The 16,423-nt window shown below is 34.9% G+C and overlaps 1 protein-coding gene across 1 annotated transcript; it reads right to left on the reverse strand.

The window, feature by feature from the left end:
* Positions 1-439: 439 nt before the first annotated feature.
* On the reverse strand, positions 440-10,066 carry LOC142976710 (synaptic vesicle glycoprotein 2C-like). Its single transcript, XM_076120220.1, has 11 exons — positions 9,944-10,066; positions 9,007-9,107; positions 8,426-8,587; positions 7,374-7,536; positions 4,407-4,528; positions 3,856-4,100; positions 3,470-3,624; positions 2,985-3,129; positions 2,507-2,793; positions 2,153-2,280; positions 440-1,124 (listed from the first exon to the last, which is right to left on the reverse strand). Exons 2-11 carry the CDS (start codon positions 9,098-9,100, stop codon positions 1,072-1,074), a joined length of 1,554 nt encoding a protein of 517 aa, XP_075976335.1. The 5' UTR covers positions 9,101-9,107; positions 9,944-10,066; the 3' UTR covers positions 440-1,071.
* Between the last annotated feature and the right edge of the window lie 6,357 nt (positions 10,067-16,423).

The following is a 16,423-nucleotide window of genomic DNA, read 5'->3' on the forward strand; positions in this document are numbered from 1 at the left end:
TGGATCAAACACGTATAGGTAGGTAAGACTGAAATTCCTCTAATGATAACGATCGGAGCCTTTCAAATAGATTAATATAATAAATCAGTTCTTTACGTTGTCTTTAGTGATCTGTATCGCGTTTGTTAATTAAATATCCACGATATCTGTCAATTACATCAAATTAATCATTCAATGAGATGGATAATGAGTAAAAATAAGAATTTTAAGTAGATACGTCACTTTTGCGTAGAGCTGTTATTCGTATTTTAGATTGAAACGTGATAATTCAGAATATTGTACTGGACAAAAATGTATAAAAAACGTGTTGGCAAAATATTTTAAATTAGGAAATCCATTTTTTTATAAGTGGATCATATTTATTATATTTAAATTAAGCTTTTTAAAAGAAAATAAGCTAGTCTTTGGTCAAGCAGTACTCAATAAAACAGTATTTAATTTGATAAATTTATTTAAACGCTAATTTATTATTCTTAATACTAGGAATTATGACTATAGATCGAAAACTCTGAATCTCTTTACATTTTGCGACTCAACTTTTCAAACAATAGTTATTTGAAAACACATAGGTATTGCTCCCTGCCTTGTCTTCGATCAAGAACTTAGTATAAACTTATAAACTAGAAGCGTTATCAATCAGGCACATCTTGATCTTACACGTGAATTGTAATCAGATTCAATTAATTACATATTACAAAATCTTAATAGATCTTTGATAAAAGTTGTTTTTTGGCAAGAAGGGGAAATTATTGAACAAAATGATTGTAACAAAAGCTTAATTGTAGTGTAAGTCATTGCTGCAAGAAATACATAAAATTAACTTTATATTCACAACCATACAAATCCATACTCAATGTATTTACCTATTACATAGAGTGAATTCAACAAACCATAATATAATTTACGTTCCACTAAACGAAAGAGTTTCATCGTGCGATGCACCATTTTCCAGTCTCATTTAAGGCTAGATTTAAAATAACTTATGATTATCAGTCGGTGATATATTACATATTCTATCAGGATACTTGGTATTCAGTCTTCACTAGATCCAAACCAATGCTGAGATTTCCTTCAATTCTTGGGCTTGTTGTCGCGTGGGAGGAACCAGGCGACTGCTATGGCCGCTGTAAACAAAATAAACAAGGTAAGTCTTGATTGGAATATAGTCACAAAAACTAAATGGATTTCTAACATAGTCATTTCCTCTTTATGCGTATTAAACACTAAATTGATTCTTGTAATAGAACTCCAAAGCTACCAGCTCCAATACGCTGGCCTAATATTACATGGAACTAAAGTTGTAAATGGCGAAAAGTAGGTGTATTTATTACACCTCTGCCAAAAATGACATTTTACGTTCAATTTAAATTGGTTATTGACTTTATATTGAACCTGGTATAATCTAGTTTGCACTCGATTTGATGATTATGTTTTTGTATTTTATAAGAATTATCAACAGAGTTATAACTTATCAAGCTTCAATGAGCTACCTTTATTTACTTATTTTGTTTTGTCACCTTCGAACACGGCAGTGTCATTGTCAATGCGCGTTTTTTAAATCTAATAAAATAATAAATAAAGCTGATATGGACATGAGGGGGCTTGTTATGTTATAAATATCTTCGATAAGATTGTACATTATGCTTCCTTTCATCGTAGTAGGTAATAAATAGGAGTATAAAATTGAAGTAGTGTGTAGTTTATGGCTAAGTTGATGCGTAGAATAAAAATTGTAAAAATAACACAGATAGAAGGACAAGATATTTAAAGATAAAGTAAAATTTTAAGTCGATATTGTTTGTTCAGAAGCACCAAACGCCTGAAGGAATCTCTCAAAGCTTACCCTTTTATTCATAAAAATATATGAAGTTATGAAAGGGTTACATAGAGTTTTGTTTCTTTCACTCCTTAGCGAAATGAAAAAGAGAAAACATATTTTTCTCGTTTTTTAACTAGAATAGGTTATTGTTTATGAACCCTATACTCTAACCCTCTTAGGGTTAGAGTATAGGGTTTTTACCAGCAGTAATGTAGGATCAACAAAATAAAGCAGCTATTACGCGTTACGCAGCAACGTCAGTCTAAACTACCCAGTTTTTTGGTAGTGTTCTTGTTGTATAACGAAGATTTTCAACAGGAATAAGATACTTACAGAGCAACAAGCAGGACCAGCCGTAGAAGGTAGCCTCGCAGTTAGTAGAAATAAGCGCTCCTATCGCGTTGACACCACCGAACGCGGACATCCTTCCCAACATCACTGACAAACATGACACCATCCCTCTGTAACAAAGTATACGTCTCAATTAATACCTAGATCATAAATTGAAACATCTTGTTAATGTTGAGATAATAATAAGTTAGCCAAATTTATCAAAGGAAAATGAGTATGAAGTATTTTAAATTTTTAGAAATGAATGGATCAGCGCTGCTTCTATGTTTATTAAGAACTATTCAAAGCATTACGATTCAAATTAGAAAAATGACAATAGCGTAATATCAAACTTACCTTAAAGAAGTAGGATAAAGTTCCACGAAGTATACACTGAGAATTCCCATGGAGAGCGCGCACATCAAGAAGAAGAAAAAGAATATTCCACCGGCTAGAGGAATTGGCACCACATTGAGCAGTACTCCGGCCAACGCAGACATAGCCATGATGCAGATCATAGCTTGTCTTTTGCGACTGCCGCAGGTTAACGAGAGGACCAGGTTGGAGAAGCTGGCAAGGGCGCCGTAAGTCATGGCAGAGAATAGAGTGGTTTCCTGGATTGTGTCGTCGCAGATTTCAATGCCCTGGAAAAAATGCGCCATTAATATCAAAAGTCACACCCAAAGGACAGTTTCTGCTACAAAAGAGCTAAGTAAACCAAAATGGAAACATTCAAAGTAAATCCAATTAATTATTCATAGTTAAATTGAAAGAACAAAGAAAGAACCAAAGAATTAAGACGTGAACTTGTGTATATTTTGTGTATGTTACTTACAGTAGTAATATTCCCGCTGGGAACCATGTCTTGCATAGGGTATCTGATGACGGTGCAGAGGTTCATGCCATCGCCGCCACCCATCTCCAGCACGGAGAACAGGTTGTTCATGATGTAGGGCAGCCAGAGGATGAAGCCACTGCCACTAGAAATAATAAAATAACCAGTCAGGAAAATTATGAACTCTGGAGCCGTTTAGAAATTAAGCATTTTCTTAGGGCATTACAGATTAGCTCAGTATTCACACTAGAGCCTTCTGATAATAAAGCCTATGTTACTATTGAATGGCTCAAAAAGTAAATAGAGGCATCGAACCATCGTTGCGATGGGTTAAAAACAATTTATAAATAAGATAATAAAATTAAAATGTGTACACATAACATAGGTATCATAATGTCAATACTGCATCACAAACAAAACAGCATAATTTACGGCAAAGGCACTTGAAATATATATAAGGTAAGTATTATTAGTTGATAACTTACGTCATGTAAATAACAACGACCAGGTAGAACAGTTTGAGGGTGTCTTTGAGCAGCGGCTGTTTGAAGAGAGGCACGGTCTGCTGCCAGATGGACGCGAAGAAGGAGGCTTGTGACTGAGAGTTCTGACTCTCGGAGTCTTCGATCAGCTTCTTGACCTTTAAGAGAAAGATTGATAAATAAGTATGAGTAGATTTCTTATTTGCTCCGTTTTTCAGACGACACGAAAGTTTTTCCAATTAAAAAGATCAAATGAATTGAAATATTGTTAACTGTTGGTTAATATTTGTTACGATAAGTTCCGGATAGAATTCAATATTTGACTGCTCAAGTTAAGTTAAACTATTATAAATACGATTCTTATGTTAACCAAAAAATTAAAATCTTACCGGGTAGCTCTCAGCGCTGCTTCCAGTATTAGTTACATAGATGTTCTTTAAAACTTCCAGGGCCTCTTCATATCTGCCGTGAGAGACGAGGAACTTGGGGCTCTCGTGGAACAGCTGCAGCAGGCAGGCGGTGGCGGCGCACGGGAGAGACATCACTAAGGCGAGCAGGCGCCATGGACGGTACGTGATGCCCAGGAACTCGATGTAGTAGGAGAACTCCAGGGGAAGGATGGGATAGGCGAATACTGGAAGATAATGTTTAAAAAGGTGTTAATTTATAAAAAGGTCTTTTTTGTTTGTAAGTATGTTGAAGGTGTAAAAATTTTAGACCAGTACAAAACATTGTGCGATAAACGTGAGTAAGATTTGCTGCACTGGGTATAAAGTCACATGTAACGCAAGTGCGTCCTCTCAATGCACCTGAAATATTTATCAAGTTGAAGGTGACTATCAAAATTTTTATCTGAATATGAATAATAATGTATCAAAAACCTGTACGAACTGCATTTCCTTAGTCAAATAAAGATAATGTTAGAATGTTTTCGTCATACCTGCAACGGTAGCCTGTGAACACATGAGCGCGCACGTGCACAGCAGCATCGCCTTGCCGCGTGCTCGCTCCGAACAGCTCTCTCCTAGCAGTGTGTAGGCGCCTGAGTTGCTGGCTGAGGTACTGCGGGAAAGACAGAAAATGTGAATACTCATACTCCTATACTCTTCGTATTACATTGGATGCACAAATTACGGCACGTAGAAGAATGAAATAAGTATTTCTAGTTTAATAATTATTTAAAAGAATGAATATCTCTTCATTCTTGAGTCTTGTTCACCGGGTACTCTTCTACACAGTACCCGGGTATAAAAAAAAACCACTTCGCTTGAGGTCATCTGCTCAACTACTAAAGAACCTTGAAGCTGAATCGTTGTGGGATCCTCGTTGTCAATAAATTCTAAAACCATCAATATGCGTAAATCAGCAGCGCGTAATCATCAAACATTTGCCCACGAATTACTCTAAACAAACTCATCGTATCGCCTGTTCCTTATCAACATTTCAATAAGCAAACAGTCACACCAGAAGAGAAATTGTTTACGGGTTTTCTTCTATTTGCGTTCCCGTTATAGCTGGTGTTTGTTCTCTCACTATCTGGCCTTTGTCTCGCCGGGGGGTTTTACAACAAATATACATTCTTTACATAAGAGATAGTGGTGTCGCTAGCTCCGTGACGCGAGTGTGACGTCACTGTTAGCTCTGCGCGCGAAGAGTATGCGGTAATGGAAAGATAATTCGATTTTGTAATCTTAGATTCGCTGGACTGATTGGATACCGAATTTAAGAGGATTTTTTTTATTATAGTGTAATAAAGATTTCATATCATAATAATTGATACCTAATAAGGATAAAATTGAGCTGTAATTAGCATATTAGGTATAGTATTACGGAAACAGCTGAAAAAGTAGTCACTTCATATCGATTAGTACCGTGTTTTTTGTCAAAGTTATGTTTATTACAAAAATGTCGTAACATTTACTTTCCGTAAGCTTTTCCTCAGATAACAAATGCCCAAAAAACCCAAAACGACTCAAAATATGTATGTAAATAAGACTATCTTTCAAATATAGACCAACAACGTAGCAACATTCACGTAGAAATATATTTGCCTCTATTTTTGATACGTTTTATCTTATTGTTCCTATAAATAGTATGGCATGATTCCTCTGAAGTACGAGTTTTTAATTAGATAACGAATTAAGTCATTATGTGGAAGTGAACAAAATATTTGTAATTGCGCGCGTGTTTGTTTGTACGATTGGACGAACAACGCAGTTGTTGGTTGGGTCAGGATTGCAAATGGCGCAGAACGACATATTATTTAAGTTATTGATGGTATTTACAATAGTTTCGAAGTTAACATTTAGATTTTGGTGGTCATTATTTAAAAGGTTATTATTATATTCGCTAAAATTAAAGTTCATTTGTGTATAATTGCAGTAAACGCAGTTCTTTATCTATACTTATAATAAATCTGTAGAGAGGTCAATTCTGTACATTGAATATATTTATCTATACTTATAATAAATCTGTAGAGAGGTCAATTCTGTACATTGAATATATTTAAAAAAAAACCAATGGGGGATGTTTAGTAACGGATACTGATACCGAATCTGCAATTTATAATTTTCTTTTCTGTCTGTCTGTCTGTCTGTCCTCCGTCTGTATGTGACGCTATCACGTAAAAACTACCGGATAGAATGCACTGAAATTTGGTATATGCATAGATTAAGTAGTGGAGCATGTTCTAGGATACTTTTTATAGCATAAAATTTCAAAAAAAATTAAAAAATTTAAAAATATACGTAGTAAATCGTTTGAACCTGCGTTTCCCCATAGAGACCATAGATGGCGTTACAATCCATTTCACAACATTCGCATAAAGTTAACGCGGCGCCTGCCGTATCGATACCTGTTGTTAGCACCAACCAATAGATGGCGTTATAGCTCGCAACAAAGCATGTTTTTTCTAATTAATTTGTTTTGATGGCTTTATTGTAAAAAAAATACCTTTGAAACATGCTATACATTTATAAGATTTTTAAACATAAATGTTGTATGATATATTACACAAAAATGTTGGTTTACGTGGGTCCGGTGCGGTCGGGATATCCTAGATGGCAATCGAGTAATTTCGTTTGTTGTCGTTGTTCGCCGCAACTAACAGATGGCGTTGTTGTTCGAAACACATAACCAAATTAATTGGTTGCATTAAGGAAATAAATTGGATAGCTATGAAACAGACTACGTGGTAAGTTTTAAAAAATAAACAACGGATGATATATAAAAAATAATTACGGGTTACGCGGTTTCGGACGTATCATCGCAAGTAAACATTATTACGCGTGTGAAGAGCTCCGGCGCAGATAGGTCTGTCTGTACTTATTATAATATTCTGAATCCAGACGGGTAAGCAATGGTCAATCTATAATAAGGTATTATATTTTACACTGTAAACTGGTACGGATACAGACGAGAGCGGAAAAGAAGGTAACCACAGGAAATCAGGCCTGCCTGAGCCTGTGTCACATTGTGTGCCCTTCGGGTCCCTTACGTAAATAACCATTAGATGACAAAAGAGTTGTTAGCATTTTTAGGTGTATCGAGTGCTTCGCAATTCGCGTGCTCAAACGAATAAGCAACAGTACGAAATTCACGCGAGCGGAGCCGCACGGGTCAGCTAGTATCATATGAACTAACACTCTTCTCACGTAATGGCAGTTTTACACGATAATTAAAAATAGTCGCTCGTCGCAATCAATCATGTACAATAGGGCAAAGACCTATTCTTATATAATCTGTTCCGGTGTTACTAAACCTACTCACTCCTACCGAATCCTCAAATTGGAGAAATATCTTAAAATTTTCGATCCTCTTTGTCAAAATATGAGGTGCAAATATTCATACCAGCAAATATTCACATATTTTTAGAATATTATTATTATTACAATTACTCTATACTTACAAAGTAGAAGAGATAAGTTTGAGCACAGCCATGATCTGCCAGTTGGGTGAGAGGCTGCTGAGTGCTGCGAACACGAAGCCGATAGACATGGACAGCACCAGCGTCAGCTTGCGACCCTTCGTGTCTGACACGTAGCCCCACAGCTGGGCACCCGCTACCACTCCTGAGAATAAAGACATAGGGTTAACTTCAAACCTTAAAGTACCAGATTTGCATGATGGTTTACCACGGCAAGACGACAAAAATAAAGGTTATTGTCATTGGTAAAATACGGGAAATTCGTTTTGTTTTCTTACTCGATTAAAAGCATCTTATTAATTTTGTGAAATACTGTATTTTAGTAAAGACGAGAGTATTACGAATATGTCATACTGTAATCTGTACTTACCTAAGGTAACCGTAAGTCGAATAAAAAAATTATTGAACGGATTAATTTTTCACCGTAAGTTAAGAATAAAAGTTAAGATAAAACATTTGTAAATAGCATCATATTGTATCAAATAAAATAAATCAATTATCTCAGTAGCGACTAAGTTATAATTAGAAATGAAACTGATAAGACTAGACAGTAGAATGTAGGCACTAATAGTAGTTGCATTATCACTAGATGTGAATGAAGGTGAATGATAAATGCATGGAAACTGGAGCAAGGGTGAGGTTCACAGGAACACCCTTGAATAATACATATGGCATTACCATTTGGTAGAAGCGGCAAATTAGAATTAGGTAAGAGATGAGAAGGAGTTATAAGCATTTATTACGATTAGTGAAAAATATAGGCGCATTCTACATTTACCAGGCCATCCTTCCGTATGCTTTTTCATTTAAATATCGTGGTTTGTTGACAGATTGGTTTAAGGAAGTCCGAAGTACCGTGTGCCAACATTATATTTCAAGTTTTATATAATAAAGATGTGAATACCAAGTACCTACGCAATTTTCAAAATATATTTTAAAAGGAAAAAGATTTTTTGGGTACAAATCGATGAAAATGGAAAATAGATGTTGAAGATATTAATCTTTTAGTAGAACATTAGTTATGTTCTACTTACCAAGTAAAGGCATAGCAGTGAGCAATGCTCGCTGCTGCATGGTGAGTTCAAGGTCGCAGACAGCGGCCGCCACCACGAAGCTGGTGCCGAACATGTCCATGCCCATGGCCTGCAGCGTCCAGCTGCACACCAGGAGCAGACCGAAGTTATACTTGCCGAAGCCTAGAAAATATAATACAAGTTGTAAAACGTATGTTGAGATTACCTTGCATCACTGATATAAATCTGCTCTTTCTTTTGTTCGAATTATTTCACTGCATCGTAATTCATATGTGTGAATGATAATATTTATTTCTTTGAAAATAAATCGACACCAGCTATTTATACTAAAATGTTGATTCAAATTACATAAAATGTGTCGTTTGATATGCCATAAAAATTGAATAAAGGAATATCCAAAAATAACGAAGTTACTTATTCTACGTACTTTTCATCACAAAAGTTATCAAGTTATTCACTTTAAACGCTTCTACTGTAAAGTTCAGTTTTACAAATTAGGGTAGTATCAATAGCTGCTATCGAAAAGCAAGATTTTTTTGATTCGGGAGTTGATAAGTTTTTAAATAATGGTAAGTACTGACCAGTCATAGCGAGTGCATCGTCGATGGTGGCTCCGTAAGACTTCTTCTTCTCCGTCTCCACTATCTCACAGTCTTTTGTGTTTGTCTTACACATTTTGAGCCTAAAACAATTAAATACTAATTTATTACGATGTATTACGAAGGAAGAATCATTTTGTTACCCGTTTTGTTAGTATTGGCTATCTGAACAAGTTTTAAATAAATAGGTTCCACATAAAACCTGAATACTTTATAAATTGTTGAAAGCTCTACAATTTTATCTGAGTATGTATTCCATTCTTAGATCCTTTGGAACATTGCAAGCGGGTGAATTTCTGGATCTGAATAAACGACATAGTTTCCCAAATTATGAAGTGTTCTTGGCGGGTTTCATGGTTAACGATTAGCGCACGACAATCTGTGGCAATCTTGTTCCCTAGTTTAGGAAGGCTCAAAAAATATTAATCACTAGTATTAATAAAAAAGCCGAAGGAAGAAGTTCAGAAACTTATTTATTCTACAGAGATAATCATCAGGTATTTACATCAATGGGTATTTGCATTTAGGTACCTAGCTCTTTTCATAATCACTTCAATGAATGTGTTGTGCATAAAAAATACGCTAGCACGATTATGAATGAGCACAAATGTTACATATTTGCGTATAAATTAAAAACATGCAGGTACTATTTGTCAATCACTATAATTATGGCACACTATTGACTCCATATTACACCCGTATGATATTGTACCAGTGACCATGTACTCTATGTTTTATATTATTTCTTTTCATTGTTTTTTTTTCCAAATAATTTTATCTTAAATTCTGGCTGCTTGACTTCATAAAGCAGGCAAGTCAGTTTTCTTTTCCAGTTTTTTCCTTACCGATGTAAATGAATTTTTGCCCGCACTTTTTATGATAGATGGTTTAATTTAAATTTCAATTTTGTGCACCTTACCTATTATTATCCTGGACCTAACAAACTGAAATGGAATTTGTATAAAGGGCGTTAAAGTCTGAAATGTAGTGTCTGTTGTCACGCGCCGCAGTAGACTGCCCTGATTCTAATGAGCAGTATCTGTGCACCCCTCACTATATATTGTGAGATGAAAATACGTCAGAGTTTATCTCAAATCAGTTTTCATCGTCATCGTTACGGGCCGTTATAACGACGGAAAGTACTGAGCGTGTAGTTTAGTTTATTTTAGTTTGTTTGCGAAGTTAAATGTAGGCTAGAACAAATAATATGAGAGTCTGTGTTTGTCGTGAGTGATGTTTTAATGGTTGTTGAAACGTTATTTTTGCTTGTTTTGTCTTAAAGGCTTTGTGCTAGGTTGCTGGTGGTCGTGGTGACAGGTGGTAGTGTCAATATTTGCGATGTTGTTAATTGGGCTGTCTGTAGATATGGAAATGCACGTTGCATGTCGCGTTTTGAGGATTTAAGTTGTAGACTTTTTCTCACACGTTTGTACTGAGCACGTGTACATTTCCCTCCTTTTGACTCCTCAACCATTTCAAGAGCAGGAATAGGTACACGTTAAATAGTTATAGAAACGTCTTGGTTGCAGAAGATAGAAGCAGAACAACCTTAGTTTTTTTCTGTTTGAAAATTCTGCAGGGGTACGAACGAGTGTCATCCTGGTCCATTAACAAGGAAAACGTATATCTCAACCCAAATTCCTTCCATTTTCTGCCTTTTCAATGGATTTCCATTTTGAGACAAGAGTGTTGTTTCACGTGTTTTATATTATGTTTCTCAAAATTAAATTCACATTTTCCTTAACAACACACGCTTTAAATGGCACTTTGCACCACTAAACTACTCTACTTTCAGACTTAAATGTAAGACATAAGCAATGTAATACGTGACATAAAAACATGACAATTTCATTATAAGCTTACAAAAGATCATGTTGCGAAATAGTCCTAGAATTGTGAAATTATAATCAAACGCATCTAAAATGTAGCGCATGGCTGAATTATGCACGTGATATACCTACTCTAACCTAGATTTCTATTATAAACTGAACCCATTACTGTCCCACTGCTGGGCAAGGGTTTCCTCCCGGTAACAGAGAATGACCTTGAGTCTACACTAGACACACGCGGGTTAAGAAGTTTGCATCCCTTCATGATCTGTTTTAAATAACTCTTAGGCATGGTAAGAGAATGTAATTATTTCTCGTATTCACATACTAGTTGTCAGTAGATTGAAAGTCTGATAACCAGTCTTACCGAGGGGTATCGTGTTGTAAATTAGGTAATAGGGTTGTAGTTTGAGGTCCGATTTGCTGTTGCTCCATGTAAAATACTGGTATTTAGCTACAAACGGTAAGACTAGAAGTTGACTCCAATATGGTTGGAAGAGAGGTTAGGCTGACGATGACATACCTTCGGAAAGTATTGGACTGCTGCTTTTAGTTTGAACCCTCAACTATTTACGTTGGAGACGAATTCTTCAACCACTCGGTTATCAATGCTTACGTTACGTGTAAGAATAGCACGATTAATGATATCAAGTCAATACAATCGTATTTAAAGTGAAAGAACATTGTCTTAATGACCTCGGAACCTGTCTGAACTTATAACTATAGTTAATGGATTTCGTAATTATTGACTAATCAATTTGTCTTTGACATAATATCCTATTATAGCACGCGCCACGTAACTGTATGTTTCTGAATACAACTAAATAAAATCGAGATAAGGAATGTAGTGCAACCAATGCGGCACTTAAATTTAATTTAAACGCAGAGTAGCTTTTGTGGAGCCTTAACTTATGTTATGGTTAAGGGTCACGAGGATTTTTCGTCCGTAAACACAAAACTTGAAGAATGATTCGTTATTAATTTTAACCCTTTATCAGCCTCACTGTCGAACAAAAAACCTCCCTTTCATTGATAGTTATTACTCAAATCGAGAAACCATATCGGTTTTGACAAATATAATAGAGATTTTTTACCAAAATTCTTCAAATTTTACATACAATTTACAATAAAGACGAAGAGTTAAATAAGTTTCAAATTCATCCAACTATTATCAAACTTTTCCAAAAGAAGACCGGAACTTCAGACGTGTGTAAACAAAGTTTGTGGTTTGCACCCGATTTGAAATACCTACTACGTATTTTTATCATAGAAACAAGACTGGCTCATGACGACGTAAAAAATTCACACTGTGTAAAAAACGTCACGTTATTATATTTTTCATAACCTTTTATAATGCTTAATTAATAGGTATTGTTTAAATCTGAATACATATAACTCAGGTGACTGACTGACATAGTGATCTATAAACGCACAGCCCAAACCATTGGACTGATCGGGCTGAAGTTTATCATGCAGGTATATCTCGTCGTCTCGTCCGTCGATCCTCGTATCAATAGGATCAATTAAGTAATTAACTATGTATAAGTAATTATAAGCATCAATTTATATGCAAATACCCATATGTGTACAGAAGATAGGTTTCAGTTCTACTTACTTTTCAGAACCACCAGTTTTTCTAGACGATGATAATAATATGTTAAAAATAAAACTAACAATGGGTCATCTCATTAATGTGTCTGCTATAATACGATGCTTGACAGTTATGATATACAAACCACTAGTCGGATAATACACGGAGACTATTAAAATTACAGTACCACACAATGATACAGTCGGTCTTTGAGGGAGAGGAAAATTTCAACAGGCCTGAAAAAGGGAAACAATTTCACTTTCAAATTGATTCAGGTTCTTTAATGATGGAATATATATGCATTTTGAAATCTGTTTTTGATGTCTAACCAGTGACAAAATAGAATGTGTACCTGTAGACCTGTACATTTGTAGTGCATAGCGAGAATGCATTTCTTCTAATTATCAAATGCTTTTCAGATACTTGCGTAGTGGCTAAGATTCGACCGAAAGGAAGAGAAAAATTATAGGAGTACCTACCTACATACTTTTGATTCAAGATTAAAAGACTTAATTCACTTCCCTTTAATTGTAATGTCACCCACTACTATAACAACCTAATTTGTTTACAAACTTTCTCATCCTAACGAAAAGATAATACGAACGAATTTATTTCTAGCACAAACAAAAAGATTTTTTCGGAAACATCGATGTGAGTTATTGGCACCGGCCATATTGACCGAAACTTTTCCAATTTGTAGTTCCGCTACCCAGCGAAATATCCGAGCCAAAGTATTTGTTATTAATATCTAATGTATTGTAGTATGCAGGAAAGTTTTGCTTGTTGAGTTGTTTGTATAAATCAGGTAAAACCAGCTAGTGGCACGTGTGTACTATACAGTGTTTGTCTTAATACAATACTACTGTGACGTCACAGGCCTGACGTCCAACAGATAAAGATTGTCTTGTTGTTGTGATCTGTTTCTTCCTTATAACCAGTCTTTAGAGTTTCGGAGGGCTTTCGCATCGTTAACAAATTAAAATAAATAAATATCAACGGACTACACACACACGATCATTTTATTCTAAACTAAGAAACACGGCGCACGGTTTTTGCGGCGAGATGATCACGTTAACCACTGCGCTAAACGAGCGATTGAACGCGTCTTGTAACATTGTTTGTCATAGGTTTCATAACCTGGGTTTTGAGCATTCGATCATCTTTATGGGAGGCGATTGCTTGTACCATTAGGTTATCGTTACTTTGAACAAATACTGTATAACATACATGTATTTACACAGTAAAGAACACTGTTATATATAGTTAAGAATAACTCTTTACTATAGCAATAAAAATTGTGGCCTACTATTGTTTATTCATCTATACTTACTAATATTATAAAGCTGAAGAGTTTGTTTGTTTGTTTGTTTGTTTGTTTGAACGCGTTAATCTCAGGAACTACTGGTCCGATTTGAAAAATTCTTTCAGTGTTAGATAGTCCATTTATCGAGGAAGGCTTTAGGTTATATGTCATCACGCTACGACCAATAGGAGCAGTGGATCAATAAAAAATGTTGCAAAAACGGGGAAAATGTTGACCCATTCTATCTTATGTGACGCAAGCGAAGTTGCGCGGGTCAGCTAGTCATTCATAAACATCGGTAATAGGCATATACTTTTCTGTTGATAATGCAGTACCTGGTGACCGGGTGACTTAATATTTAGTTTCAAAATTAAACGTTAATCAAATATACCGAAACATTATCTCATTTCCAAAAGTAGGCTATTTATCACATGCATGTAGTAACAAACAAATCTTATTATAACTTTATCATTCATAAGGCCGTAGTAACACCCGCATACTCTAAAAATAACTCAGTTATGGAAAAATTTGTATCACTATGTTCTACATTTTTCTTTCAAAACCAGTTTGCACAGAAACAGATATTTTCTTGCTAATATGTCCATCTAAATACTTGTTGATAGCGAATAGAGATAAGGTGTGTGTTCTTAAACAGTCGTGTGTTGTGTGAGTAAATAGATCGTATATTATGTCAATAGATGTCGCTCACGACCGGGGGGTCTGAGAGTAATGCGAGAATAAATAGTGCAGTTTCCAGCACTGTGAGTCAGTGATACTCAAGTCTCTTCTCGAAATATACAGAAATTTGTTTGATGGTTATGTAATCGCGGAATAATTTGTTACAGTTGCATGAAATGTTTTCAGGCTATGAGCTGCGGAAACGAAAATGTCGGAAAATATTGACGATTTTGTGTGAGACCTTCAGATTCATAGGATCTAGGTATCCAAGAGCCTTAATACTTTATACATTGTACTACGTAACGCTTCCTACGTAATTGGTATACGTAAGACTTAATCGAAAAGTAAACAATTGCATCTTGGCTTGTCGTGTCGCCATATTAACTACCGTTACGCTGCACTGCTAGTGAATTGACGTAGGTTTATGCCCACAAGGGATTCATATTTATCTATTTAACTAATTTAATTAATGTTTCGGGTTTAGTATCCTTTGATTTCTCACGATTTTTTTAAAAGATCCTTTCAAAATTTATTTTTTTAAGTCTTCACTTGAGATTCAGACGAGTATTTTTTATTTTAATTATGGGAAATTAGTATTTCAGTGTCAGTCATATTTCGCTCGAAATTTTCTGAAGTTGATAGTAAGTTGAGCACGGCTGGCGTCGATCGTCACAAATTGTTTGTGTCAGTGAACTTTGAAAACATTGCATGCTGCGCAGTACAGCATAGATAAATAACATTGTTTTTGTCTTACAACATTACGTTTATTTGTTTTGTAGTAAACAACTAAATGCTAGTTATGTTATAACTACCAACATATTAATAAATAAAGTGTTAGTTTCTTGATTTTAGGCGTTACAGCTACTACGAGTATCATCTAATAGAAAATAATATAATTTCAAAATTCTTTAAAATGTAGACTTACGTAATAATTATCATAAACTCTTTTAATAAAAACATTTATCGGCAACCTCTTTAGTATCAGAGTACTAACCACGGCGCTACTGGCCATTTTTCATAAAAAACTGAAGAACGCCATTAAAGTTTTGTTTTTAATATATTATTTTTTTATCACGTTAATGGCAATACTAGCATTTTTTCGAGCTCTACCAGCTTGTGTTTTGGTTTTATTCTGTGATCAATACTTTTTGTTGGACTGTCCGAGTAGGAAACTTTTTTTGCATCCATCAGTCATGACAAATCCTTTATGTGATATACTTTCCACTTTTAGTTTTAATCGATGCAACCTTAATTAGTTGCTGTGGTTTCACCAGATTCAAAGTACCTTTAATAGAACATGCTTATTTTTTTTGAATAGCATAACACAATAACACACCAAATGTATTTTTACTGAAAGGCGCGCAGCGCCTGAAATTATAACAATCATATATGTAAATAGAGCTCTATCATTATCACGCCAGGCGTCTGAATGTATCTGAAACTCTACTTTTACAGTAAGATTTTAATTTTATTTTTAAAGAAAATTTGTGTATTGATAATCCGCCGTATATTCTGAGGGCAGCAGCAGTAGTAGTTCAACATTAAAAAATATTAAATATTTTTAATATTTTTATTATGTTGGTTATGTCTGAATGTCAAAATATTTTATTGTGTTTTAATAAGTAATACCTACCGTTTTCAAACTTTAGTCTTTTATTACTTTCTTTCAGTTGTAAATGTATTAAATGAAACGAGGGGTTTTCGAAAAAAGGGGTTTTTTCTGGCTCTACAATGAACTGGTACCATATATTATTTTTTATAACATCAATTCAGGATATTCACTTATTTACGAATATATTTTTTTCGATACATAGAAAACGAGAGTGACGGTATGACTAACATCCTATTTGTCGATCGTGTTTAGACCGCAATGGAAATATTTCAGCGGATTGTTGTGTTACAATGATTGGTCAATATTGAGAAGGCTTTATGTTTAATGCAAATGTTTAAGAGATATTTTAAAAAGTAGTCCTTTATTTAAAAAAACATCATCTTGCT

The sequence above is a fragment of the Anticarsia gemmatalis genome, chromosome 11 (genome assembly GCF_050436995.1).
Source record: "Anticarsia gemmatalis isolate Benzon Research Colony breed Stoneville strain chromosome 11, ilAntGemm2 primary, whole genome shotgun sequence".
In the NCBI taxonomy this organism is placed as follows: Eukaryota; Metazoa; Arthropoda; class Insecta; order Lepidoptera; family Erebidae; genus Anticarsia; species Anticarsia gemmatalis.

Bases quoted from the DNA above. Each gene is read 5' to 3' on its own strand.
- LOC142976710 (XM_076120220.1), bottom strand. From the start codon at position 9,100: ATGTGTAAGACAAACACAAAAGACTGTGAGATAGTGGAGACGGAGAAG. The intron at 8,588-9,006 runs GTCAGTACTTAC...TATATTTTCTAG, and splicing joins CGATGCACTCGCTATGACTG to GCTTCGGCAAGTATAACTTC. The intron at 3,130-3,469 runs GTAAGTTATCAA...TATTATTTCTAG, and splicing joins GTCGTTGTTATTTACATGAC to TGGCAGTGGCTTCATCCTCT.